The sequence below is a fragment of the Monodelphis domestica genome, chromosome 8 (genome assembly GCF_027887165.1).
Source record: "Monodelphis domestica isolate mMonDom1 chromosome 8, mMonDom1.pri, whole genome shotgun sequence".
Lineage (NCBI taxonomy): Eukaryota > Metazoa > Chordata > Mammalia > Didelphimorphia > Didelphidae > Monodelphis > Monodelphis domestica.
The window spans coordinates 11,528,171-11,555,955 of NC_077234.1; the positions used below are offsets into that span (position 1 = coordinate 11,528,171).

General features: G+C 48.0%; 1 protein-coding gene across 2 annotated transcripts; it reads right to left on the bottom strand.

Moving 5' to 3' along the window:
- Window positions 1-918: 918 nt before the first annotated feature.
- On the bottom strand, window positions 919-27,416 carry AGXT (alanine--glyoxylate aminotransferase). Of its 2 annotated transcripts, XM_056808276.1 has the most exons (12): window positions 27,261-27,416; window positions 26,404-26,577; window positions 21,564-21,756; window positions 20,070-20,134; window positions 15,523-15,623; window positions 13,583-13,653; window positions 12,778-12,862; window positions 8,161-8,256; window positions 6,616-6,685; window positions 4,942-5,037; window positions 2,100-2,228; window positions 919-1,304 (listed from the first exon to the last, which is right to left on the bottom strand). In XM_056808276.1, the coding sequence occupies exons 2-12, from the start codon at window positions 26,566-26,568 to the stop codon at window positions 1,197-1,199; spliced, it is 1,179 nt and encodes a 392-aa protein (XP_056664254.1). In that variant the 5' UTR covers window positions 26,569-26,577; window positions 27,261-27,416; the 3' UTR covers window positions 919-1,196. The 2 variants fall into 2 exon arrangements, with proteins under 2 accessions (XP_056664254.1, XP_056664252.1); XM_056808274.1 differs by lacking the exon at window positions 27,261-27,416 and having other exon boundaries at window positions 26,404-26,829.
- Between the last annotated feature and the right edge of the window lie 369 nt (window positions 27,417-27,785).

Genomic DNA, 27,785 nt, shown 5'->3' on the forward strand with positions numbered 1-27,785 from the left:
TCACTCTCAGGAAACCTTCCTGGTCAGGTATGTGTGTGTGTGTGCTCACTCTCAGGGGTGTGCGTGCGTGTGTGCTCACTCTCAGGGGTGTATGTGTGTTCACTCTCAGGGGTGTATGTGTGCTCACTCTCAGGTGTGTGTGTGCTCACTCTCAGGGGTGTATGTGTGTTCACTCTCAGGTGTGTGTGTGCTCACTCTCAGGGGTGTATGTGTGTTCACTCTCAGGTGTGTGTGTGCTCACTCTCAGGGGTGTATGTGTGTTCACTCTCAGGGGTGTGTGCTCACTCTCAGGGGTGTGTGTGTGTGTTCACTCTCGGGTGTGTGCTCACTCTCAGGGGTGTGTACATGTGCATGTGTGTTCACTCTCAGGTGTGTGTTCACTCTCAGGGGTGTGTGTGTGCATGTGCGTGCTCACTCTCAGGTGTGTGTGTGCTCACTCTCAGGGGTGTGTTCACTCTCAGGTGTGTGTGCTCACTCTCAGGGGTGTGTGTGTGTGTTCACTCTCGGGTGTGTGCTCACTCTCAGGGGTGTGTACATGTGCATGTGTGTTCACTCTCAGGTGTGTGTTCACTCTCGGGTGTGTGTGTGCATGTGCATGCTTATTCTCAGGGGTGTGTGTGTGTGTGTGTGTGTGTGTGTGTGTGCTCACTCTCAGGAGACCTTCCTGGAGAGACAATAGATGCTCGAGTTACTGCTGTGTATGTCTGTTAGCAGTAAGTAGAGATTGAGCCGTTGCGATTTCAATCCATTCGCTTCAGGTTAATCTGGTCATTTGCCGGGGGAGCCCTTGAGCTTCTCGCCCGCTGGGGTGCGCTGGGGTGCGGCCCTTGGGCAGAGGCCCCGCTCCCACTCCTTAGGACCCGTCCAGGGGTGCACGGAGGCCCGGCAGGCGGGGCGAAGGCAAGGAAAGACCAGGCAGACAAAACTGGTTCTTTTATTAAAGAGAGCCACAGGCGTGGGCCGAGCGGACGGCGATTCCCCAAGCAGAAATCCGAAGCTGCGAAGGCCGCGTCCAGGGCTCGGAGCTCCAGAGGGATACGCGACCCCTCCCGACAGAGGCCCAAGAAGGCCGGCATAGGCGGCGACTCCCCCTCCTCCAGAGCCGGCCTTCCCCCTCCCTTCTGGGGCTCCCCCCAGCCCGTGGAAGTTCCGGGGCAGGGATCGGGGACGAGGCACTGGGGAGGCGCCTGGGCCTGCTACAGCTTGTTCTTGGGGCAGTGGCGCAGGGCATCCTTCAAGGCGGCGATGACGCGGTCCACGTTGGCTTTGGTGGCGTTGTACCCGAGGAGGCCGATGCGGAGCACCTAGAATGGGGGAGGACACAAGAGCGTGGGATGGCGGGGCCGTGGGGCGAGGGCAGGGCTCTAAGGTCGGCTCCTCCCAGGGTCCGACCCGGCCAAGGCCCGGCCCCATCCCTTTGCTCTGAGCATTTCGGTCCAACCAGCCTCTGGACCCGCTTAGAGCAGGAGTCGAGTTCTGGACTTGAATCCGTGTCCGGCCTCTGCCCCTCCCTGGAAGACCTTGAGAAAGCCGCTGGGAAATCCCAAGCCTCAGTTTCCTCATCGGTCCAAGGAAGACGAGATGGTCCTGCCTTTCAGTCCAGGCCTTGGCTAGGCTGCCCGCGGCCCTCTGCCTCCCAGACCGTCTCCCTTCCCGAGGCAGCCCCTAGAGCCCCTCCCCGGAGCTCCCAGGGCCTCAGTTTCCCCATCTGTACGGGACAGTAACAGCCCTCGTCTAAGCAAGATGACGCACGCCAGGAGCTGGACAAGTCCTAGCTATGGTGACGCGTGTCCGGAGCAGAAGGGAGGGGGATGGGCTCCCAGGGAGGTCGGCCTGCAGACCACGGATGCTGCTGCTGCGAACAGCATCCCTGGCCGAGGGGGGACCGCCAGGCTCCCTCTGAGGCTCCGCGCACGGCCCCGGCACGCGGCATGCTCCCCGACTCGGGTGCGTTAGCGGCGATCACAGGGTCACCCTCGAGGCCGCCGTCCGCCTCTCATTCTACAGACGAGGCCCCGGCGAAGGGCTCTGCCCAGGGACCACCCACTTCCTCTTGGTTCCGCGGTCCTTTGGGGCCGGGATCTGCCTGGCGCACGCACCATCCCAGTGGAAGGGCCCAGGCCTCCCGTGATCTCCAGGCTGTGGTTCTTCATGACGTACGAGACGAGGTCCTTCCAGTTGTACCCCGGAGGCACCGCCACCGTCGTGACTGTGGGCAGCCTCACGGCCTGGAAAACAAAAGCATCCCCGGCTTCTCACCCTCGGCCGGCACAGGGCAGAAGCTTGAGGCTGGGTCATTCGGGCCCGTTTGGAGCCTGATCCTCCTCGGGACCCACTCAGGGACCTGCATCCAGGGTTGGGAATCAATTGTGAAAGACAGTTCAGTGGATGGGGAAAGAGCCTGAGCCTTGGGGCACTGGGGGGGATCCCCACTGACCCATGGGGGGGCAGAGACGGGGGGGGCACTGTCAGGTCCCTCCTGAAGAGGTTGTCCCGGGGAAAGGGACAAGGCTGGACTCCAGGGGAGTCCGGGAACCGTCAGCTTCTTCTTTTAACTAGACACTCCCCAAAGAGGGGCTGAGTTCAGCGCTGAAGGGAGGCTCTAGTTCTACATTTTTATGGGTTTCTCATTTCTATTTTTCTGTATTTTCTGGATGGCTACGTTTCAGTGCCCTGAGGCAAAGTTCCAGGTACCCCCCTTCGTTAGTGTTCTGATGGGGAGTCATTTTCTCACTCTCAGCTTGACTCTGGCTACGGATTACCGGCTTGACATTGGTCGTACGACAATCACAGACCAGGAAAAGGGGCTGGATGGACCTGCGAGCTCACTGGTACAGGGAGCTTCTCACCAGGAAGCTCTCATCACTCATTCAGGACAGTATTTTCTTGGCAATGTGGAGTCCTGGGACCCCCAGGGCCACGCACTGCAGAAGTCTCGGGCACAAGGCCCTCTGCAGCACCCATTAAATGCAGCCGAGAAAGAGTTATTAAAATCTATTTAAAAATACAATCACATGTAGATAACCTATATTTTACAACGAAGTCACTATCTGACCCCCAGGGACCCTTCCATGAGCATTCGTGGCCTCCAGCTTCTGTCTGAGTTTGATGCCTTTGGCTTAAGAGGTGGATTTGGACCAAGACACACGCCTGGCTTCTCCATCTGCTCTGCCAAAGCTGCTGTGCTAACAATAACTTCAGTAGTTCTAGAGAGGCTTTAAGGGTTTGCGAAGTACTTTACTTATGTCAGCCTTAGACTGGCAGTTCTTTTCTTTTTTCCTTTTTAAAGCTGAGTGTCCTCATCTGCAGAGGCAGAAGTAGAGGGGCTACTCAGGGCCCCATCCCCACCCCCATCACTTAGCACAGCAGCTTCCACCTGCTCCACTTCAGACCTGGACAGATTTGTTGCTTCTGGTGGTCACCCCCTTCCCTCCGTCCTCGCCCAGGGAGATCCTGGGGGCTTTGCCATGCTAAGGCCAAATCGTGCAGCCCCTTGGTCAGCCCACTTGCTGCAGCCCCAAATCCCCAAGATTAAATGATTCACCAGCTTTAGCTTCCCCAGAGGCAGGGCTTCCTGGCACTGACCACCCCCCTGGCTCTCTCTCTACCCCCTTGCTGTCAGGCCAGTCATTGTCCTCAGGGATGTCAGTGTGGCCTTATAATAGAGATGCTGAGCTCCGGGATTGTAGAAGGTTTTTATTATTTGTAAACCCTGGGAGGAGCTGGGATTTGGACACAAGGGAGACAGATCAAACCCAAAAGGTCCCCAGTGGGGAACTTCCCAGGGAACATTCAGCATTTTATAAGGGCCACATAAGTGATTCAGTCTCCCACAGCTTGGAAGTGTCAGAGGCAGGATTTGAACTCATTCTGAGTCCAGTGCTCTCTATCTAGTGAGAAATCTAGGAGCCAAGATTCAAGCCCATCTCCTCTAGTTCCAGAGAGAGCCTCTTCCACTCTACCCAGTTGCCTTCCAGTCTTGGAAGGAGCAAGAGTCTGCATCTATGCCTTGTTTCACCCCTCACTGGGTGGTAAACCTCTTTCTTCCTTCCTCCCTCTCTCCATCCCTTTCTCCCTCCCTCCTTCCTTTCCTTCCCTCCCTTCCTCCCTCCCTCCTTCCTTTCCTTCCTTCTTCCTTTCCCTCCTTCCTCCTTCCCTTCCTTCCTTCTTCCTTCCCTTCCTCCCTCCCTTTCTCCCTCCCTTTCTTCCTTTCTCCCTTCCTTTCCCTCCTTCCTTCCCTCCCTCCTTCCTTCCCTTCTCCCTTTCTCTCTCCCTCCCTCCCTTCCTTCCTTCCTTCTTCCTTTCCCTCCTTCCTCCTTCCCTTCCTTCCTTCTTCCTTCCCTTCCTCCCTCCCTTTCTCCCTCCCTTTCTTCCTTTCTCCCTTCCTTTCCCTCCTTCCTTCCCTCCCTCCTTCCTTCCCTTCTCCCTTTCTCTCTCCCTCCCTCCTTCCTTCCCTTCTCCCTTTCTCTCTCCCTCCCTCCCTTCCTCCCTCCCTCCCTCCCTCCCTCCCTCCCTCCCTCCCTCCCTCCCTCCCTCCCTCCCTCCCTCCCTCCCTCCCTCCCTCCCTCCCTCCCTCCCTCCCTTCCTTCCTTCCTTCCTTCCTTCCTTCCTTCCTTCCTTCCTTCCTTCCTTCCTTCCTTCCTTCCCCCCTCCCCTCCTCACCTTCCATCTTAGAATCAATACTATATACTGGTTCCAAGGCAGAGGAGTGATGAGTACTAAGCCATTGGCATTAAGTGACCAAGGTCACACGGCTGGGAAGTGTTTAAGGCCAAATTTGAACCCACAACCTCCCCTCTCTGGGCGGGTTCCCAAACCCCAGGGCCCCTCTTTGTTCTTTTCTTTCCCACCGCCCTGAAGCCCCCCCCCCCAATTTCTCCTTTGCCCCGTGTTCCGCCCTGGGGCCGCTTTTCCCCTCTCGGGGCTCCCCTCCGGCCTTACCGGCTCCTTCACAAAGAGCTGCAGCCCCAGCTTCTGCAGCCCTTCGTACAGGTAGTTGGTGGCCTCGCGGTGCTTCCTCCAGCTCTCCTCCAGGCCCTGAGCAGAGAAAAGAGAGTCGGTGAGTGCGGGCCGCGGAGGAGGGCACGGAGAAAAGGCGAAGCCACCCGGAAGACCAGCAAAAGGAGCCGGAAGCGGAGGAGAGAGAGGCGGAGGGAAAGGCTGAGGATGCAGCACTTTATTCATTAACATTTTAGTGGAATCCTTCCGACTGAAAACCCAATGTGAGACGGATTAAAGGTGTTCCACTCGGTTCTATTTACTACATTTAAATCCAGGAGGGGCCTCGGAAGCCGCTGGCCCAGCCTCCCCCGGTGCCCACGAGGACGCGGAAGCCAAGAACAGTTCCCGATTGTGGTAGTTGGAAGGGAGTTTTCATGCCCGGCCTTGAGCTCTGCATTCAGGATTCGTTCCTGGAACCAGCTCCCCTCAGACAAGAGGAGATGGAAAGGAAGGCCCTCTCCTCCATCAGTGGAGGCAGACCCGGTGAAATGACTCGACCAGGGTCATACAGCTCAGAAGCATCTGCGGCCAGATATGAACCAGGGAAGACAGTCTTTCTGACGCCCCATATCCTGCTTGGGCACTTCTTCCTGGTCTCTCACCCTTGCACGCCCTTCGGGAAGGAGGAGCTCCTCAGGTTGCCCCCGCCATGGGTCTGAACCTCTGTCGGAACCTGGCCAGCTGGGAGGGCAGTCCCACATTTGGGTAACAAGTTCAGGACCGCCTTGACGTCACTCATATTCTTATTTTGTAGATGATGAAACATTGGTTAATGGCCTAGGACCCATCCTAGAAGTACTGGAGTCAGGATTTGAACCCAGGCCTGGTGGCCTCCACCAGGGCTCAGGCTTAGTTCAGCTGGGCAGCCCGTGCCCCAGGGCTCCTCCCAGCCTCACCAGTCCCTCCTTTGGGTCCAGATTTGTGATTTTTATCCGTTTAGGGCCCTTCCGAGATAGTCAAATATTATCGTCTGAGGCCATTATTTGTTTTCAAGGAAGAGCATCTCTTCTCTTTCCTCAGGGAGGGGCGGCAGGGCGAAGGGGACGGAGAAGGACCTCAGCAGCAAATTCCCTCCCTTGCCGTGTCCAAAACTGGGTGTCAGGCTCTGCATGCAGGTGTGAAAATGTGAGCCCAGGCAGACGACTTGCCCAGAACATACTGGACACCGAGGAAGAGCTGGACCCCAGCATGGGCTCTAAAGCACTGGACCAAATGGCCTCTCCTGGTTACACATCAGGGGACATCGAGACAGAATAGATAGCCCAGTGGATAGTGCTGGAGTTAGCAGGACTCCTCTTCCTGGGTTTAAATCCAACTTCAGACACTTACTGACCGTGTGGCCCTGGCCAAGTCACTTCCCCCTGTTGGCCTGAGCTTCCTCATCTGTGAAATGAGCTGGAAAAGGAACTGGCCCACCATTCCAGGATCTTGGCCAAGAACACCCAAGTGGGGTCAGGAAGAGTCGGGCCTGCCTGGAACCCCTCCACAACAACCAGAGCACCCCACAAAGGATCCCCAGCAAAGCTCCAGGAGATCCAATCTGCAGAAAGAGGGGAGCCTTTCCCAGAAGTTCTGTGGGCCTTCCCACTCTCAGGGGCAGCGAGGCGGGCTCACCTCTTCAGCAAGTATGGCCAAGCTCTCTCGAAGCCCCATCAGGCCGATGACCGGGGTGGTGTGATGATACCTGAAAGACATCAGACGCCCTGGAATCAATGGCTCCAGAGGGGCCGAGGCGCAGGACCACGGAGCCCGGACCTCAGAGGTCACCCAGCCCAGCCAGTGCCCCATGAAGCATCTCCTGTGGGACAGATCTCCCCTGTGGCTGCCCAGCCTTTGCTCGAAGGTGCCCTGTGAGGGGAATCTCCCACCACCTCCCGAGGGGCTCCACTGGTGAGGTGGCATTTCCTGATGTCAAGCCACATTCACCCCTTCCCTAGAGCTCGAGCAGGCTGGACCAGATGCCTCAGAAGTCTGACTCACGGCTATAGCGAGGCTCCTGCGACCACCCATTGCTTCATGCTTGACCAACTTGAGACCAAGCAGGGTGAGTGAAATCTCACCCAACAGCCTTTCATTCGTGGCTGGCCAAGCCCTCTTGTCTCCATGCTAGAACTGCTATTTTCCATAAAAAGATGGTTTTTAGATTACCGGAATTTTGGAAAATTAAATTAAGAAATGCATTTAAATGGTATTAATTTATATTTATAAAATGATTAATATAAATAGATAATAACCCATTTAAATAAGACCTCCTCAGGGTTCTTAATAATTTTTAAGAGCCCCAAGGGGTCAATCCTAGGGCCAAAATGTTTGAGAAACACGACACTGCAGAACACTGCGTAGGCCACAATTTCCCCTCAAATCTGGCATGTATGAGACTGAAATGTGGCCTCAGCAATGTTTTTTCAGCATCTCTCTTTAGCTCTCTCTCTCTCACTCTCTCTCTCATTCTGTCTCTCTCCTCTGTCTCTGTCTTTCCTCTCTGTGTCTCTCTGTCTCTGTCTTTCCCTCTCCCCCTCTTTGTATCTTTCCTCTGTCTCTGACTCTGTCTCTCTTCTCTCTGTCTCTGTCTGTCTCCATCGCTGTCTGTCTGTCTCTGTATCTTTGTCTCTGTCTCTTTCTGTCTCTGCCTTTCTGTGTCTCTTTGTCTCTGTCTGTCTGTCTGTCTCTTTCTGTCTCTCTGTCTCTGTCTTTCTCTTCCTCTCCCCCCTCTCTCTGTATCTCTTTCCTCTCTTTCTTCTCTGTCTCTCTGTCTCCATCACTGTCTGTCTCTCTGTTTCTGTCTTTCTCTCCCTCTCCCCCTTCTGTATCTCTCTTCCCTGTCTCCGTCTCTCTTTCTTCTCTCTGTCTCTGTCTCCATCACCATCTGTCTGTCTGTCTCTGTCTCCCCCCCCCCCCACGAGATCTCATTTCAGGAGTGTAATCTAAAAGAGGGGGTCGCCATTCGGAGTTAGGTCAGGCTCCTCTGTGGAAGGCCATCCAAAGTGAAGACGGATCCCTGCATGTGTAGCCTTGTTTGCTCTTCTGCACACTGTGGCCCTCCGAGGTTGTTTCCTGGCTCTAGCATTGACGAGTCCCCTCTTCCTACTGTGGAAAGTGGCGAGGAATGCGTTCCGAGGTGCATCCTCAGAGCCCCGGAGCTCTGCAGTCAGTACTCACATTCTAGGACTGTTGTCACAGCCCCAAAAGTTGGCCAGATTCTTGAGATCGAAATAGAAAGAAACAGGCTTTGTCTTCCGATTCAAAAATTTATTTCTAGGAAAAAGAAAAGAAGGAAAATGGAACATTCATTGTCTGCCCAGCATTACGGAAAGGATTCAGATAGCCAGTTCCTAAATGTGTGGCTGTCAGCGATCCTTCACTTAAAAACCCCAACCCCAACCACTTTACCTCCTGTCTTAGGATTGAGACTAAAAATCAGTCCCAAGGCAGAAATGTGGAAAGGGCTTGGCAATTGGGGTAAAGGGACTTATCCACGGTCATACAGCTGGGAAGTATCTGAGGTCAGATTTGAACCCAGGACCTCCCATCTCTAGGCTTGGCTCTCAATCCACTGAGCTACCCAGCTGCCCCCAAGAAAATGCATTTTGAAGATCTTTCCTACATGTAATTGGAAAAGAAAGTGTTTTTCCAGAGCTGGTCTCCAATTTGGCTCGGAAACAGGTACAGTGGAGAACCGGGGAGACGTGGAACATATTGGATGGGCTGCCTAACCTTGATTCGACTTCCTGGAGGCTGTGAGGGATAGATGAGAATCTGCTCCCAGGAAGGAGAATAAGTTCTGTTTTCTCAGTTTCTAGTGGAGGATTATTTGGATCTCTGGGCAGAAAAGGAAACTGGTTTCCTGCAGCTTCCGGGAAGAGATTATCTTGAGGATATCTATGCCTCTCTGGCAGGGGGCGTCCAAGACCCAGGTGTCCTGGGAGCTGGAACTCAAACTCTCCTTTGTCCCCACCTCCAGTCAGGCTCGCCTGGAGGAGGGGGCTCTCATCAGAGGGAAGCTCTAGCCCCCTGCTCAGGTACTGGGACTGCAAAGTGACTGTCGCCACTTTTGGGACCTTCCCAGGTCCCTGGAAAGATACCCAGCATGAGAGGAGCAGGCTAGCCTTGCCAGAAAGCAAATCCCCTTCCCTTCGCTCTTAGAATCAATACTGGGGTATTGGTTTCAAGGCGGAAGAGCAGCAAGGGATAAACGATGCCAATTAAGTGACTTGCCCAGGGTCACACAGCTAGGAAGTGTCTGAGAATATATTGGGAAGCTGCCAACTCCCATCTCTAGGCCCCCCTGAGCCACGGAGCTGTTCCCAATCAGCAAGAATTTTTAAAGTACCTACTAAGGGCCAGGTACTGTCTTAGGTACTGAGGACACACATCCAGCAGCTGGACAGCTCTTGCCTTCTATTGGGTGAACATACTGCAATCCCTGAGAGGCGGATGCAAGGAGAAGGACCACCTTCACAGACCAGAGATGCAGGGGGAGGACAGAGCACACCAGGAACTGGGGATTAGCAAAGTCCACCCAATTGAGGTGGTTCTTTATCTAAGCCTGGGAGGGACGGTCGGGGGACCCAAGACATGCAGGCGAGGGGCAAGAGCATGGCAAGCACAGGACACGCTGAGCTTTAGAAGGAACGGAACATCCCACCCAGGGACCAAGAAGCCAGTCAGGGAGGCTGGAAGGAGGATTTCTGGGTCACCTGCCTGGAAAGAGAGGCTGCACTCATAGCCTTTAAATGGCAACAACTGGGAAGGACCATCGCCCCATCTGAGGAACAAAGCCCCCCCCCCCTACTTCTGGCTCTTTCGCTCCCCTTGCTACTGCCGCTTCCTCCATCGCAAAGAGGGCACATGCGCACACTTCTCCAGAGAGCCCCCTCGGGCTGGCTGTGCTGCCTGAGCTGGGAAGTTGGGCTAGTAGGAGAGATCAGTGCCAGTAACGAGAGTATGGCCCATACAAATAGATGGGGACGGATATGTGCGTATATTTGGGAAAGTGTTGTGTGAAACAGATATGAATGTGTATATATATACAGACAGACAGACAGACAGAGGAAAGAAGGAAGAGAACAGAGAGGAAAAGAGGGAGGGAGAGGGAAAGGGAGGGAGAGGGAGAGAGGGGAAGAGGGAGAGAGACAGACAGAGAGAGGGAGGGAGAGAGAGGAAAGAAGGAAGAGGAGAGAGGGGGGAGAGAGGGGGGGAAGAGGGAGAGACAGACAGACAGACAGAAAGAGAAAGAGAGGGAGGGAGGGAGAGAGACAGAGGAAAGAAGGAAGAGAACAGGAGAGAGACACAGACAGATGGATAGGGAGAGAGGGGGGAGGAAGAGGGAGAGGATGACAGGGAGGGAGAGGGAGAGAGATTCACACATACAGCCAAAGGGAAACAGAGACACAGAGGGAGACAGAGAAAATAATAAATAGAGAACATAGATCTGGGTCCAGGAACTCAGACATCGCCAAGAGCTCCTCCATTGGGTTCTGGTACATAGGTCCCAGAATTCTTTTTCTCTAGGAACTCCATGATACTCTACCAATACCCCATTAACTGCTTCTAGGTCTCAATCCTGTAGCTTCCATCTTGACCCCTGAATTTCCCTGCTGTCCTTCTGCCTCCAGCCACTGCCATCCCTGAGGCTACACAGTTTCCTCTTCACTTAGAGCCCCAGAATTCCTGTGAGGGTCCCCCAAAGTGTGCAGGCCTCCTAGTCAGAGCCTCTTCGTCTCCTGTTTTACCTCTTAGCTCCAGCACTCTTAGTTCTTCTCTGTGACAAACTAGAGGTACAAGAGATCCATCCACCATGACCCAACCCTTGGCACTCAGGATAGTGTCACTGATGGGTACCCAGGGCATCCTCATTCACACCTTGTCAAAGAAGGCTCGTCATAGTCCCAAGTGTCCTGTGAGTGTGTGTAGTAGTATGGGAAGGGGGGTGCTTGCTTGGAACAAGGAGACATATCAATAGTCTCCATCCTTGAAACTTGTCAGCCTTGACCAGTTGACTTTTGGTTACCCTGGCTAAACAAATGTTACCATTGAGGGTGATGTTGAGTGAGGGCCCAGGAAGGAGAAACTGGGTGGTGGAATTTTGATAAGGTGACTAGAAGGCCCACGAGTTTCCCGAATGTCATCCACACCCATTAAGCCACAAATAAATGAGTTTGGGGGTTCTTTGCCATTTCTGAGTAGCCCTTTGAAGGACCATAACATGGAAGTGACTAAACATTTAACAGGCATCTCCTGCTGAGTCTAATTAAATGTTCAAAGGTTCATAGTAGGTCATTTGCACATTGATCCAGCCGTTGGATGCCCAAGCAATTCTATAAGGCATCCAAATGAATGGGCCCATTCATGAGGATATGAGTAAAAGGGCTGTGTTACCAAAACAAATATTGTCTTTTCTTTGGCCTTTCATGGGTTTTAAAAACTCTCAAAGCATAACTACAAGATATTAGTAGGATACCCAAATCTGAAGGCTGATTTGGGCTACCAACCAGAGACTGACTCACTCTGAGGCCAGCAGCTGGGGTAAGCAAGGGACTGTTCCAGCGAGGAGAAGACATTTAGCTGTGTGACAAGATAACGGGGAGGGGGGGGGGCAAACTTTTCAAATTTCAAACAGAACTTTTCATTATTTGAAGAAAAATGCCCCAAGACACTGATAAGTGAAGCACAAATTAAAATAATTCTGAGGTGAAGCTCCCCCCCCAAATCGGTGACTACTAAAACAAGAAGAAGAGGGAGTCAGTATTGCAGGGGCTAGCGTTATAAGCATGGAACTAGGAGCTGGCCCTTCCATTCTCAAAAGCAGCATGGAATTATGTGGAAAAGGCATTAAAAGTTTATACTGTTTACCCAGTGAACTCATTATTGACAATAGCCCCCCAAAGAAGTCAGTGATGGAACCAAAGTTTGCATATATAACAAAATATTCATAGCATCATTTGCTGCGGTTATAAAATACTATAAACAAAAGCAGAGGACTCTATTCAGGACAGCTAGGTGATGCAGTGGATAGAATACCAGGCCTGGAGTTGGGAAGATCTGAGGTCAAATTCAGCCTCAGACACTTCCTAGCTGAGTCACTTAGCTTTGTTTGCCTCAGTTTCCTCATCTTTCAGATGCACTGGAGAAGGACATGGCAAACCACTCAAGTATCTTTGCCAAGAAAATCCCAAATGGGATCATGAAGAGTTGGACATGATTGAAAAACAACTAAAAAAAGAAGATATGAAATCTCAAAAAAAAAAACAGCAAAAACTCAACTCTAATTGGCCATTGCTTCAGGGATGACTAAATGAAATTGTAACACATGAAATTAGTATGTGCAAAATAAAAGAAACTGGAATATATGAAATTAGCATCTATGAGAAAGTGTTAAATAAATGCTTTTTGACTTCACATGAATGTAATCCAAAAGTATGGCGACTCAACAAATGAGGACTATCAAGAATTTGAAGAAGGGTGGGAAGACTTGCATGAAGTCATGACAAGGAAATAAATCAGAACATCCCTAGTGGTCTCACTCACATCAATGCAATAAACAATCTTGCTTCCAAAGAATAGACAAAGAATAGAGTATGGCACTTAAATTCTTCTTGGGAGAGAGGTGGAGGACTACAGATGGAGTAAGGTGAATGTGTGATCAGACAGGTTTGCTTCATCAGACAATTTTGCTCTACTGTTAGCCCTTGTTTGGGGTAGGAATTCACAGGGTTGGGAAGCACATCAGGAAATCAATGAAATGGGGAAAAAGACATGATGGAAGAGGAAGTTTACCTAGCTCTTTCACTGAAGGAAATTGGGGCAGTTCCAGGAGGTGAATTTAAGGCTTTCTGAGATCCAGAGTACAAGATATCAATACCTGCATCAACAGAGAAGAAGAGATTGGATGACATTTGTTCTTGCCCTATAAGACTGGTACTTTGTTTTCTAGATCTCTCTCCCTGACTTGGAGCATTTTGGGGGATTCCCTTCCCAATATTCTTTTTAATGCCTTCAAATAGAATTCTGGGTGGGGACGCAGTGTTAGTGATTATTTTCTGGCTAGTGCAGCTTTGGTCTTCTAACTTAATGATACTTGGTGGCCAGAGCTGTGTCATTTAGTATGATTATGTATTTTCCTGCAACACTCCTTACTCTCCAAAGCCCTTCCCCTTGATAACTCACCCAGACCTGTTCTCACTGGGCAATGCCCATGCTCCGGATTTTCCCAGACCCTCTCTTCTCCATTAAGAGTGGCCAGTCCCAGGTCCTATTCCCCTATAGACTTACTTTCCAAGAGTTTAGTCATTTAGTTGGAGTAACTCATTATTGTTAATAAAACTAGTGCTAATCTAACCTTTCCCTTCTGCAGACAAGAACTTTGTATTTAAAAGGAGCTCTAACTGAAGAAGAGGTTGCCACAAGGGCTTTTCAGTCATCATTTTAGATGAATGGGTCAAAGGTATTAGGTCAGCTATCTTTCTTTATGGTGCAACTTAGTTAGGAATCTCTACATCCCAGCCTATTTGCCAGCATGAGGAAGCCCAAATAGGGATTCATCATTGGAGGAATTAATAAAGAATTAAAAAATGGCTCTTACCTTGCTTGTCCATGTAAATTGGAGCTCCCCCTAATGAGGCTACAGAGTCCACCAGAAGCAAACAATTATGCCTGACAAAGGGAGAGAGGAAAGTCCAGGGAAGTCAGTATAATTAGCTAACTTTTCTAGCACAAAGCACTGTATATACCTTGTAACATTTGATCTTCTTATATCCCCCTGAGGTATTTCTTAGAAGCACTGATATTTCTAATATATAGATAAGCATGAAGTGACTGGAGTTCAAATATGACTTCAGAAATTTATTAGTTGCATGACCCTGAGCAAGTCACTTCACTTCTGTCTGCTTCAGTCTCTCAACTGTAAAATGGGGATAATAATAGCACATACCTCTCATGATTGTCGTGGGGATCAAATAAGAGAATATTTTCCAAAATCACTTGCCACATAGTAAGTGCTATATGCAATCTTATTTCTAAACCCTTCTCCTCCCAAGTCATACAGCTAATAAGTAACAGAGAAAGGATTAAGGTCGAGATTATTTTTATATAAACATAACTGGGGTTTTTGTTGCCTTTGCCCTGTAGCTGGAATAACTCGGCATGATGCTTTGTCTCTGTTCCTCAAAAACTGAAACATGATGAATACACTTAAACTGGCTGTTCTGGTGGCAGAGTGAGCCTCAGTGTGTCTAGTGTGCTCTGGTCAGGCAGGCAAAGTCCCTGAAGAATTATTATCACAGAGACCAGGCTCATCAGAGGTAAATTACATCCTCTGAGAGGTGGGACAGTAGGGCAGGCAGTTAACAATCGGGAAATATCACCTGCTACTGTGTGCCAGCTAGGGGGCCGAGATTTGCAAATACAAAGAAAAGGCAAAAACGGTCCCTGGCCTTGGGGATGTCACAGTCTAATGGTGGTTGTGGGACATCATGTAAATAACACACATGTACATAAGACATGTGCACACATGTGTATGTGCCTGAACATAAGTGAGTAATATATTTACACCTAGGCCCCAAAGTTGTATTGTATTTTCAAGGTTTAATTATTTTTGAATTCTTGGAAAATTGATAATCTGGGCATATTATATTATTTCATCTTCTTTCCTTCCTTCTTCCTTCCTTCCTTCCTTCCTTCCTTCTTCCTTCCTTCCTTCTTCCTTCCTTCCTTCTTCCTTCCTTCCTTCTTCCTTTCCTCCCTTCCTCCCTTCCTCCCTTCCTCCCTTCCTCCCTTCCTCCCTCCCTCCCTCCCTCTCTCCCTCTCTCTCTCTCTCTCTCTCTCTCTCTCTCTCTCTTTCTTTCTTTCTCTCTCTCTTTCTTTCTCTCTCTCTTTCTTTCTCTCTCTCTTTCTTTCTTTCTTTCTTTCTTTCTTTCTTTCTTTCTTTCTTTCTTTCTTTCTTTCTTTCTTTCTTTCTTTCTTTCTTTCTTTCTTTCTTTCTTTCTTTCTTTCTTTCTTTCTTTCTTTCTTTCTTTCTTTCTTTCTTTCTTTCTTTCTTTCTTTCTTTCTTTCTTCCTTACCTCCACCTTAGAATCAATATTTTGTATTGGCTCCAAGGCAGAAGAGTGGCAAGGGCTACACATGGAGGTTAAGTGACTTGCCCAAGATCACATAGCTAGGAAGTATCTGAGACCATATTTGAACCCAGACCTGGCCCTCTATCTACTCAATCACCTAGCTGCCTCCCAGATTCATCCTTTTTCAACCAGCACAACTATTCAATGAGAAAACTCTTCACTGGCCAAGCTAGATTATAGAGCTGATTGTACTCCTTGGATCTAGAGTTCCCCTCTGTGGACCACAGAGTGTCTCTCAAGTAACTATCTGAGAAATATTCTGAAATTCTACCAGGGAAAGGCAATACTCCTGGGGAGGTCAAGGGGGGTGGATAGTGAAAAGTAAGTGCATTTCCAGCTAAGAGAAGGAATCTAGGAGACTGAGAGCCGCTCTCCTCACTTTACCTAGGGAGTCTATGGGACTCACTTGTGGCAAAGATCACCATAGCCATCCAAGGGCTGCATTATCCCACTGGTTGATTCTCCATGGGTGAGGAAGAGCAGCACAGGTTTGTGTTGAGTCAGACCCTAGAGACAGAGACAGAGATAGTGATGGAGACACACACACACACACACACACACACACACACACACACAGAGAGAGAGAGAGAGAGAGAGAGAGAGAGATTAGACAATGGAGGCAATGGCTCCCCAATATATTATAAGCCCTATACCTACATTCCTAGAATCTTTTCCAAAATCTTTTTCAGTCTTCCCTACCTGAAATTGTTCTTCTTCCTCTAGTTTTCTCAGAGCAATTTGTCAGTTTTGCTGTGTTGCCTTGGTCATACTCTGACTTCCATGTAGGATGCACATTTGTGTACTTGCTGCATCCCTGGGTAGAATGGAAGCCCAGTTTAGAGCAAGGCCTGGCATTTGTGTCTTTAGGGCCCCATAGAGCATCTTATGGCAGGCACTCAATATATACTTGTTGAATTGAATTAAATTCATGCAGTGGGACTGATAATGTTTTAGTCACCAGCAGGTAGGTTATATTTTGAAGTTCCTCTCAGCTTTTGATCTACTTAGTAGAGTACCCAGAAAAGAGATTTATTTCATATACTCCTTTATGTTAGCTCTCCTATTCTTCTTCATTATCTTCATTACCATCATCATCATTACCATCACAATAATAATCGCCAATACTCACAGAGAGTCTTTAGCTTTTTAAAGAGATTTCCATATATGATATCATTTGAAGGTGGCACAGGGGAAAGAGTGAAAGGCAAGGCCTGGAATTAGGAGGACCTGAGTTCAAATCCAGTATCAGACTCTAGCTATGTGACCTTAAGTAACTTAGCCCTGTTTGCCTCAGTTTCCTCATCTGTCAAATGAGCTGGAGAAGGAAATGGCAAACTATTCCAGTGTCTTTGCCAAGAAGACCCAACTTGGGTCACAAAGAGTCAGATATAACCAATCAACAAAACAACATCTCATTTGACCCTTAAAATATTCCTGTGAATTCAATGCTACAGTCAGTACTCCAATGCTATGGTCATCAGCATCTCTATTACATAGTATTTAGCTTGCTCTGCTTGGCTACAAGGGGCAGAATCCAAGGTGAAATTACAAAAAGGCCAATTAAATCTTATTGGTCGGTGGGTGGGATTGAATAATTGCACCTGCCTAAAACTGAAATGGGCTGCCTTGGGAGGTGGGGAATTCTCCTTGTAAGTCTCTAAGCAAAAGCTGGGCAGCCACTTTCAGGCATTTAACAGTAGATTTCCATTCATGTATAGGTTGGAAAAGATGCCTGGGCCAATCAACAAACAAGCCATCATTACTTATTCTGTGTCAGGCACCATACCAAACACTGAGGGTACAAAGCAAAGGCAACAAACAATCCTCCCACCTCTCCAATTCTGTGGCTCTATGATCAGTGAGGAAAGTGAAACCCAGGTAAGTGACTTGCCCAGTCACATAGCTAGGAACCATCAGTGATGGGATTGGAAGTCAGGTCTTTCTAATGCCACCTCCAGCTTTTAGTCACTACAGGGTGGTACATTTTCTCTAAGGTTAATGATGATGCAGATAACACTCCTGATCTCTCAGAAATTTCTGAATTTCTAGTGTGAATTGCATTGGTTTGCCTTATCTAATACAACAATGGAGCATACATTTTTCCCTCAGGTGGTGAAGGAACATTTTTTTTAAGGTGGGCGCCCTCCAGACTCTGTCCACATCCTCCTTAATCCTCTCATTACATTCTAAGAACCATAAGAATTATGAATTCCCATGACTCCAGCCATTTCTTCTCGTCAAATGACTCTCTTGCAGAAATCTTCTATTCTGATGACTCGACTATTAGACCCTAATCACCAATGGTTTATGGGATCTTCCTTTTGGATGATCATCTAGCACCTCAAATTCAACTTATCCCAAAATGACTTTGTCCTCTTTTCCCCCAATTCTCCTTCCTTATACTCTCAGTATTTCTGTGAGTGACCCCACCATTTATCCCATAGCTCATGTTTAAAGCCTTGGGGTCATTACTGACTCTTCCTTCTCTTTCATACCTTCTATCTGAGTAGTTTCTTGTGAATCATAACTCCACAAAATCTCTCATGTTCATCCTTTCCTTTATATTATAAAAATTACAATTCATTTCAAATAATAAAAATATTATATTTTAAAAGATTTATTAATGATCATTAGAAGTAAAGGAATAAAAAGGTAACAAAATTAAAAAAAACACATGCCCATGGCTAATTAGTCTATTAAAAAACCCTGCTTATTATCATGAGACAGGAAGTAAAGAGCCAGAGCAGGAATACCCACTGAATGTATCCCCTATCTACAGGAATTACATAATGATAGGAAGTCAGTGGGCTCCTGGGAAATGTAGTTTTTATGGTAACATATTTCCAATTACACATTATGAACAATTAAAAAATAACGTATTCAATGTTTATGATTCTCTAAGCATTGTGCTAAGCATTAGGAACAAGAAAACAATCTTGCCCTCCAGGAACCTCCATTCTAATGGGGGCAGGTAACTTCTACAAAAGAGTGTGGTCAGAGAAGGATGCTTTAGTTTGGAATGTTACAGGGATGATGAATAGAGTCATAGATTTAATCATGGTTCTAGAATGTGAAGGAAGAAGAAAAGAAGAAGAAGAAGAAGAAGAAGAAGAAGAAGAAGAAGAAGAAGAAGAAGAAGAAGAAGAAGAAGAAGAAGAAGAAGAAGAAGAAGAAGAAGAAGAAGAAGAAGAAGAAGAAGAAGAAGAAGAAGAAGAAGAAGAAGAAGAAGAAGAAGAAGAAGAAGAAGAAGAAGAAGAAGAAGAAGAAGAAGAAGAAGAAGAAGAAGAAGAAGAAGAAGAAGAAGAAGAAGAAGAAGAAGAAGGAAGAAGAAGAAGAAGAAGAAGAAGAAGAAGAAAGAAAGAAAGAAAGAAAGAAAGAAAGAAAGAAAGAAAGAAAGAAAGAAAGAAAGAAGAAAAGAAGAAGGAAGAAGAATAGAGCATATATAAAAGGCAGCCAAGAAGTTGGCAAGAAGATGGCACTGCCCTTTTCTTCATCTTCATTACTGTCTTCCTAAAATATTGATCTAGCCCACAGAAGCCCACATTTTTTGAAATGGATGAGACACTCCTTAGAGGTCTTCCACCTCTTGCTACTCCAACCTCCAATCCATCCTTTGTACTCCTGTCAAACTAATCTTTCCCTATTCATTGATCTGGCCATAATGATGACTCAAAATTCTTTGGTGGCAAGTAAAATCTCCTTTGCCTGACATCCCAAGCTTTTCATAACCTGGTGATTCCTTTGCCTCCATTTTCCTAGGCTTGCCTCATATTCCTTTTCTTTATGAATTCTGTGCTGTGGTCCAATTGGACAGCTCCATCCCTTGAGTATGCTCTGTGTTCTCTGCCCTCTTGGCCTTTGCTCATGCTGTGTATGAAATATCCTCCCCTTTCGTTCTTTATCAATTCCTGTTACATCCCCACCCATACTTTGAAACCCAATTTTTCAAAAAAAAAAAAATCCTTACCTTCTACCTTAGTAAGCTTCCAAATAGCTCCAGAAGAGCAGTAATGACTAGGCAGGGGAGGTTAAGTGACTTTGCCAGAGTCACACAGCTAGGAAGTGTCTGAGGCCAGATTTGGACCTAGAACCTCCCCTCTCTGGGCCTGGTTCTCCATCCACTGAGCCATCCAGCTGCCCCTTATTTGACAAATTCTTATATTAGGCTTTTAAATTTCAGGGAGCGGGGACCATACTGATGATGATGATGATGATGATGATGATGATGATGATGATAATTTAGCATTTAGGTGTAATACAAACATCCCTTCCACATTGTGGGGGGTTGGGGGATTAGGGGTGCTGTGCCCCTGTGATCTGGAAAATCCATGACAAAGTTTGGGGCTTTTGCATTCTTTTTGCAAAATTTATCTTTTTACTTGTTTTAACTCTAAAAAGGGGATAGTGTATATTTATGGTATTCAGGGATTCCTGGATTATGATCTTCAAAAATATTTTACAAATTATCTCATTTGACCTTCACAACAATCTTGTGATAGAGATGCCATTTTAATCGCATTTTACAGATGAAGAAACTGAGGCTGATAAAGGCCAAATAAATGTTTGTTTGTGGTCATACAGATAGGAGCTGTCTGAAGACATATTTAACGACAGGTCTTGCCTACCCTGAAGATTAATACTGGTCACATCCAACACTGTGCCATCCAACCACCTAACAGCTCACCATTTTATGTGCCTGAGTGCCCAGCCCAGTGCTCTTTGCACAAGTGCATTGTGAGCGTTTGCTGAATTCGCTAAATTGGACTGACGGATTGTCTGGGTGCCCGTGCCTGTGCCCATTCCCCTCACAGCCATAGCTGGGCCCCCAGCTCCTCCTCCTCCAGGACTCTTCCCATCCTGTCCCCTTTACAGCAGCATAATAACATCCATCTGAACTTGGTGATGGGGCCAAAGCTCGAGTGTATGATGGCTGCAGACAAGCCTGGCACTTACCTTTTCCACATCTTTTAGGGTGTAATACTCTCCGGGGGCCTTCACCATCTGATGCACTTTGGCTCCTGATGGGTTGAAGAAATACAGGAGGCAGAGGATCAGGAGACCAAGGAAAAGTCATCAGCCACAGCTCAGTGATTTATTTCTACCTTTGAAAGCATAGCTGGGTTGGCTGTCCTGGGGGTAGAATGCCAGCCTCTCAACATCCAGATGCCTGACTGACAATGTTGGCTACTCAAGGGGAATGAGGTAGCTCAGTGGGTAGAATGAAAAGCCTGGAGTTGGGAGGTTCTTGATTCAAATCTGACCTCAGACCCTTCCTAGAAGGGTGACCCTGGGCAAGTCACTTAAACTTTTTTGCCTAGTCCTTACCCTTCTTCTGCCTTGGAACCAATACATAGCATTGATTCTAAGATGGAAGGTGAGGGTTTAAAAAAGAAAGAAAGATCAATTTTTTTAACCCATACCTTCCATCTTAGAATTAATACTGTTTATTGGTTCCAAGGCAGAAGAGTGATAAGGGCTAGACAATGGGGGTGAAGTGACATGCCCAGGGTCACACCACTGGGAAGTGTCTGAGACCAGATTTGAACCCAGGACCTCTCATCTCTGGGCCTGGCTCTCCATCCACTGAGCCACCCAGCTGCCCCCTTAAGTTGTCTATTAACAAGAACTTGGAATGGAAACCTATTTTTTTAACTGACCTCCTAAAAAATCACCCTGGGAACTGTGGTGTAATGTCTGTAAACAGTCTGCTTAATCATTAAGCCCAGCACCATTTCCCCCTTTTGAGCCACAGTCACTTGGCCAAAATAGGCAACTGGAATGTGGCACTGACCATATGGACAGACTGCCCCAAGCTCATAGGCTTAGCTAATTCTAGAAGCCTTAGAAGATGGAGGAATGCTGGGGTTTGGGGGAACCTTTCTATGTGGTGGTTGGACTCTGAGTAAGATGTTTGACCCCAAGTTGCTGCTAATTGGACTAGGGAGGATGTGTGACCATCCAACAAAGGGATATTCTACTTGAAAATAGCTCTCTGTGATTGGTGGATCTCTCTTCAATAGAGTCGTGCCCAGGACTTTTGGGAAGGTGGGAGACAAGGGCTTTGAATTAAACTGGGTGGCAGGATGGTGCAATGGCTAGGGTGCTGTCTCTGGAGTCTGGAAGAGTCGCGTTCAGATTTAGTATCAGACACCTACTAACTATGCAATCATGGGCAGGTTTCTTAAACTATATCACCTGGATCATATGTCAGCTTCTCAAGAGTAGGCATTAGCTCACTCCTTTGTGCCACTCCTTTCGGGATGTGTGATCGCTCTGAAGTGACAGTTTGCTCATTGGGAAAATGAAGGCATTCAGCTCTGCTTCTGAGACTCCCTTCATCCCACAATAGTTTCCGCTTCTTTGCAAGAGTCTTCATCCAAGAGTCACTCATGTACCCGTTCCCGATTTGAGTGTGGAATTCACTCCAGACATAGCTGGTTCACTTACCCATCCTCTCAGCGATTTCTGCTATCCGCTGCCCCCAGAGGCCATTCACTCCCACTAGGACCGATTCTCCTGGCTCCACTACATTGAACAGAGCCGCTTCCATTGCTGCGTGCCCAGAGCCACTGATGACCATGGTGAGCTGGTTGTGGGTTTGGAAAGCGTATCGGATGCCATCTTTGATCTCATCCATGATCTGAAGTAGAAGAGGGAGGTTGTGGGTAAATCTCCACTTTGCCAAAAGTGATGCCCTGAGCTCACCTGCTATGGATTACTCCAAGCAGAGCTTTCGGATTTGAACAGAGGATTCTTGGAGCCAAATCTCAATGAAGTGCCTGAGATGTACAAAACACCAGCTAGCCAGGGATGTGGGGATGCAACTGCCCTCAAGAGCAGGACTCGGTTACTCTCTCTCTCTCTCTCTCTCTCTCTCTCTCTCTCTCTCTCTCTCTCTCTCTCTCTCTCTCTCTCTCTCTGTCTCTCTGTCTCTCTCTCTGTCTCTCTCTCTCTCTCTCTCTCTCTCTCTCTCTCTCGTCTGTCTGTCTCTCTGTCTTTCTCTGTCTCTCTCTGTCTCTGTCTCTCTCTCTGTCTGTCTCTCTCTGTCTCTCTCTCTCTCTCTCTCTGTCTTTCTCCCTCTTTCTGCCACTTTCCCCCCTTTTCCATTTCCTTCTCCTCCTCCTGTTCCTCTGTCGACCTCTTTTTCTCTCTCTTCTGTCACTATCTTTGACTTTTCTCTCTCCCCTCCAGAAGACGTGTCCAAATCCCAAGAAGGCAAGGAAAGGTGAGGGGGCTCAAGTCATGAGAACATCTATCTGGAGTGTGAACGAATCTCAGACCTCCCCTAGCCCAGCTCCTTCATTTCACATCTGCAAAAAGGAAGAGCAGTCCAGAGATAGGAAGACATTCCCCCAAGGACACACAGGTAGTAAACGAGATCTGGCAGAAAGGTGCGGAGAAATTTAAGGAGGCAGAGAAAGACAAGTAGAGCACAACAGAAAGAACTTGAACTTGGGGTGAGAAGACTTGGATTCAAATGCTGGCATTTTGTGAACATGATGTGAACATGATGTGATCACTTGATGTCTCTGAACCTGTTTTCTCAGCCATAAAATGGGTACACCTACTAGAGCTGTTGAGAGGGAAATGGGAAGACTTAAAAACTAGCTGGTGGAAGCAGACAGAACCAACATTATGCTATGGTGAGATTTGAAGAAGACTAGAAAACTCCTCCATAGTCCAAAGTCCTTCTTGCCTCCCTATGACTGATATGGTGGTGAAAATGCCATTAAATAATGACTGAGGCACAGTTCTCAATGATACACTTTTCCAACCTTCTTTACTCCGCTTCTTTTTGAGTGTTCAGAATCCAAAAGAGCCTGGGCTGTTCTCTTATCCTTCCCTTTTCTGTCTTTCACAGCCAAGAAAGTCTTGGAGTCAGGAAGCTCTGAATTCAAATTCTACCTGAGACATTTCATAGCCGTATGGCCTGGGCAAGTCCTTTAGCCCTTAATCAGTCTCTGTTTCCTATCTAGTCATGTGCTCTTTCCCCCACATCACCGTGGTGGCTGAACAAAGGACCTCTGGCTTTCCTGAAGACAGCTGGGAAGGTGGCTAAGTAACTAATTGCCTTTTTGGTAGAACTGTAGGCAAGAGTTTTGTATCCACAACGGAGATGGTTTTAGCCTGTTTTCTGCTGATTACTTTGGAACGAGGAAGTGTGAATGGGTTTGGAAGGCTGGGCTTACCCTTGGGGAAACTGGGTGCCCATAGCCAAGTCCCTTCATTTCCTCATCTGTAAAAAGAGAGGCATCCTTTCCGTTCTGCCTCAGTAAATATGGTTAGAGTACAAAGTGCCCTGGCTCTGGAATCGAAGGATTGGGCCGCACGTCTGATCTCTGATGCATATTCCCCTTGTGAGCAGAGGCAAATCAGGGGCCTTCTCTGGGCCTCAGTTTTTCGGTTGATCAAATGAGGGACCAGACAGCCTCTGAGGTCGCTTCTAACTCTAATTTGAGGAATTTCTCACCCTGAGATCCTCTGGCCTGGAAACTGAATGAAAAGAGGATTAGATTTGGGTCAGTCCCACCCATCCTGTTAAGGATTCCCATACTGACTTTAGGCAAGTCCCTTCTTGCTTGAAGATCCTATTTTCCCCTCTGGAAAATGGACTTTAGAGGTTAGCCCTAAGCCATAGGCACCAAGGAAGAGCTTCAAATGCCTTAGCATGGCCACAATGTTACGCAACTCCAGCCACAATGTTGATGGATAAATCCTCAGTTTCCCAAGAACTGGAAACTCAGAGAAAATGAGAAGAGAGTCAAGAATCAGCCCTCAGAGGCAGAAAGAAGGGAAAGAATCCTTTGGGGCCCTTCTTGAGGGGCGGAGACAGAGCGAGGCTGGCCAGCTCTCCCCAGTTCCCACAAGGCCATTCATTAAACCTCCTCTAGATAGAACATCCTTTATTCAAGCTAATTCAATTGGACAGGCATTCATTAAGGAACCCAAGAAGTCATCTAGTCATCATCTCTTCCATTTTCCAGGTGAGAAAATTGAGGTGCAAACAGGGGAAATAAGTTGCCCCGGTCATCTACTTAGTTATTGTTAGAGACAAAACTAGAACCCAGGCTTCTTGATAACAAGAGCAGACGCTGAGATAGAACTTTTACAACTTATTTCATTTTTCAGAAAGGCAGACTTTTGGAGCTAGAAGAGACCTCGGAGATCTTTGGGCTCAGTGGACCCCTGACTACGAATCCCTTTGGCATCACGACAGTATCAATCATTCCTCCTGCGTGACTCTGTTTCCCATCTCTATGTCTCGCACTCTTTATCCCTGATGCCTGAAATGTGCTTCTTCCTCTTCTCTGCCTCTTCCAACTCCAGTATTCATCAGACTCCCCTCAAGTGCCCCCTTTCTCCATGAGCGGCGGCTTCCTGATCCCCCCAATTGCTCGGTCTCCCCCTAAAAGCACCTGGAATCTGTCTTGTCAATATGTACCCAGACGCATGTTGTCCAGTCGGTGGCACGTAAGCCCTTTGGAGAATGGGACTGTTTCACTGGGTGCTTTGGGGCATCAGCACCTAGAGGGCTGGTTCAGAGTAGGAGCCCACTAAGTACTCAGGGAGGAGCTGTTTGGTGTCAGCTGCTGCATAGTAGGGGGTTCTGAAGTCTAATTCTTCCCTTGAGCAAGATCGCTGGAATGCTGGTAGGACCAGAAATCTGCCAAGCACTTTGTGTCCTGACCTCTCTGCCCCCATGACTCCCTGGGCCGCCCTGTTCTCTTCCATTCCTTCTGATGGAGCCCAGCAATGGCCAATGAGAGGAACAAGACAGTCACACACTGAAATCTGGGAATTCTCCCCAGTTAGCACTAGTTAAACATAAACTGCAGCATCCGCCAGGCAGGAACCGCAAAATCTACATTATTCATCTGTAATATTCTACACTGGCCATCAGCTTTGGGCCTAATCTGCTTTATTCATTGCTCATGTTCTTTTTTTGACTCTAGTTCTGAACTGGGAGACAGAATTCATTACCCAGAGGGGTCCCCCATTTTACTGCACCCCCTCACTGGTTGCCATATTCCCATTCCAGAAGGGCAGCGAGACCTCACCCACATGGACAAATGATGAGGAGGTGGACAATGGGGAACAAGGGAGCTGCTCCCGGGGGGACTCTGGCATTCCAGAAGGATCCCCCAGACCTGCTCATGCTCCTTATTCTCTATGATATAGCTGTCAAACCCCAAACACACCTCCACCTGGATTTGGCTGTGCCCATTTTCCAGGACTTTCCAGAAAGGTGAAGATTTCTCTGCAATGGGAGATGACAAGCCCCCAGACCCTAATAAATAGGCCAACCTGGACCCCCACCTCTCATTGCTACTCTACACTTGGGGTTGTGACTCTACTCCTGAGGCTGCTACTTCATTACCTATTAGGCTATTCCCTCAGCTCCAAAGAGGCTCTTACACTACCAGCCCCAGGCTATTCCACCAGCTACTGGGCTATTCAACCACCTTAACAATTCTGAGGGACTTAGGAGAAAGAAAGTATCCACATTCAGAGGAAGAACTGTGGGAGCAGAAATGCCGAAGAACCGTGGAAAGAGAAACGCAGAAGAAAAACGCAGGATCAATTACATGGGTCATGGGGTTATGACTGGGGACATAGATTCTAATCAATCACCCTAGTGCAAATATCAACAATATGAAAATAGGTCTTGATCAATGACACTTGTAAAACCCAGTGGAATTGCTCATTGACTATGGGAGGGGGTGGGAGAAGGGGAGAGAAAGAACATGAATCATGGAATCATGGGAAAATATTCTAAATGAATGAGTTACATAAAAATTTTCAATTCAAATAAAAAAAATATATTTGACCACCTTAAACCTCTTCTTCAAATAAATACTTCAAATAAAATTCTTTTCTTACCTTTGGATTGAACAGAGCTTGAGTCTCCCATTCTTGGGGCGAGACTCTGCTACGTACTTGGGTGTTTCTCCCACAATACTTCTAGCCCTCAGTCTAGGCTCTTGTAGTCTGTATGAAACTTTTCGTTTTTATCTCATTTGAACATACATGGCCAGTCACCCTCACAAACAACTCTGTGGCAGAGGACCTCCAGGTATTGTTCTCTCCATTTTAAAGATGAGAAAACTGAGGCCTAAATGATGCGAAGTTACTCACACAGAGAAACAGGGTGAGAACTCAGACAAGGATGTCTCCTGTCTCCCGGCCCAAATGGACCTCAGATCCAACCTTCTGCTATGTTGAAATTCATATATGTCTTCAGAAAATTTCAGAAGGGAATATCCAAGCCAGTCCCCTTCCCACTTACCTGATACATTTCATCATGCATGTGTCCAATCATTGGGAGATTCCCTGCAGCCATGATCCGAGGAGCAATATTGGAAGGTCCAGGTCCCAAGAGAAGTCTGTCTGGGACCTTCAGGGGCTTCCTCAGGGAGGCTGGAGGCCCAACAATCAACGGATAGCTGGCCATGGCCCGGCTCTGTGGAGGTATCAAGACAGGAACTAGTGACTGGACCCAACCTGCTGTCTGGGAAGCCAGGAACACACTGCTTGGTAGAAGCCTGTGCATCTCCCAGCAGTGCCAACAAGCACTGATTGGTTTGTGGTTTGAAAAAGACCTTTTATCAACAGCAAAGCAAGAATCAATAGGCTGTGTCCCTTTGTGGAGCAATCTCTCTCCCTTTCCCTCTCTCTCTCTCTCTCTCTCTCTCTCTCTCTCTCTCTCTCTCTCTCTCTCTCTCTCTCTCTCTCTCTCTCTCTCTCTCTCTCTCTCTCTCTCTCTCTCTCTCTCTCTCTCTTTCTCTCTTCTCTTTCCCTCTCTCTTAACTCCAACTGGCCTTACTTAGTAGCAGGGACAGTCTGACTTTTAAAGGCCACTGAACCCTCTTCCCTAGGGTCGGAGGGGGTTGCCACCCTCAGTCCAAGATCAATAAAACAACCTGGTCCCGAGCTCTCCGTTACCTCCCTTTCCAAGCTTTTTCTTGCTTCCTATCTTTTGGGAAAAGGAAAAAAAAAACTTCTCAATCAATTAAACCTCTTTAAGACAAGAAAGCCAATGGCATCTGCATCCACCCCTGTCCAACTTCTTTCAAGAAAGGGGTACTTCTGCGGGTCTCCCTCCCTTTCTCCTCCCAGCATTCCCTTGGGGATGGAGCTCTGCACCTTTTAGGAGTAGAAGGCCAAGATTTCTCTGCCTTAGCTAGATTCTGTCTTTGTTTAGAAAAAGGGAAGCGAGGCGACAAGCAAAGCAAATGCTCCTTTGGGAGATTCAAAAAGAAAAGGAAACAATGAGAGAAAAATGAACGTGAATCGGCTACTGCCGTGTGACGTGTGACGTGGATGTGACTCTTTAAAGCTTATGAAACACTTTGGGTCCATTTCAAGGTGGCACAAGGTCCCTGCCAGCCTCCTGGACGCCTGGTCAAGAGACCAGTGTCCAAGGCTCAGCTCGACTCCCAGCAAGCTCTGTGGCCCAGGACAAGCCACCGAACCCCTCCGGGCTTTCGGTTTATCATTTACAAAGGGGTGGGGTGAAGCCCACTCTTCTTTCCAAGTTTGTCAGGCTCAGAGGCTTTGGAAGTCTTACGCTGCTGTCAGTCAACAAACATTTACTAAATAAATCCCTACTAAGGACCGAACTTGGTTCTCCTCGCTACACTTGCCCGAGCACAGGAAACGGACCCTCTT

Excerpts from the sequence above, each read along its gene's own strand:
- AGXT (XM_056808274.1), bottom strand. The coding sequence starts at position 26,667 with ATGCACAGGCTTCTACCAAGCAGTGTGTTCCTGGCTTCCCAGACAGCA. Across the intron at positions 12,863-13,582 it reads AATTTACATGGACAAGCAAG|GTATTGATATCTTGTACTCT; the intron begins GTAAGAGCCATT and ends CTGTTGATGCAG. Across the intron at positions 5,038-6,615 it reads TGGCCATACTTGCTGAAGAG|GGCCTGGAGGAGAGCTGGAG; the intron begins GTGAGCCCGCCT and ends TTCTCTGCTCAG.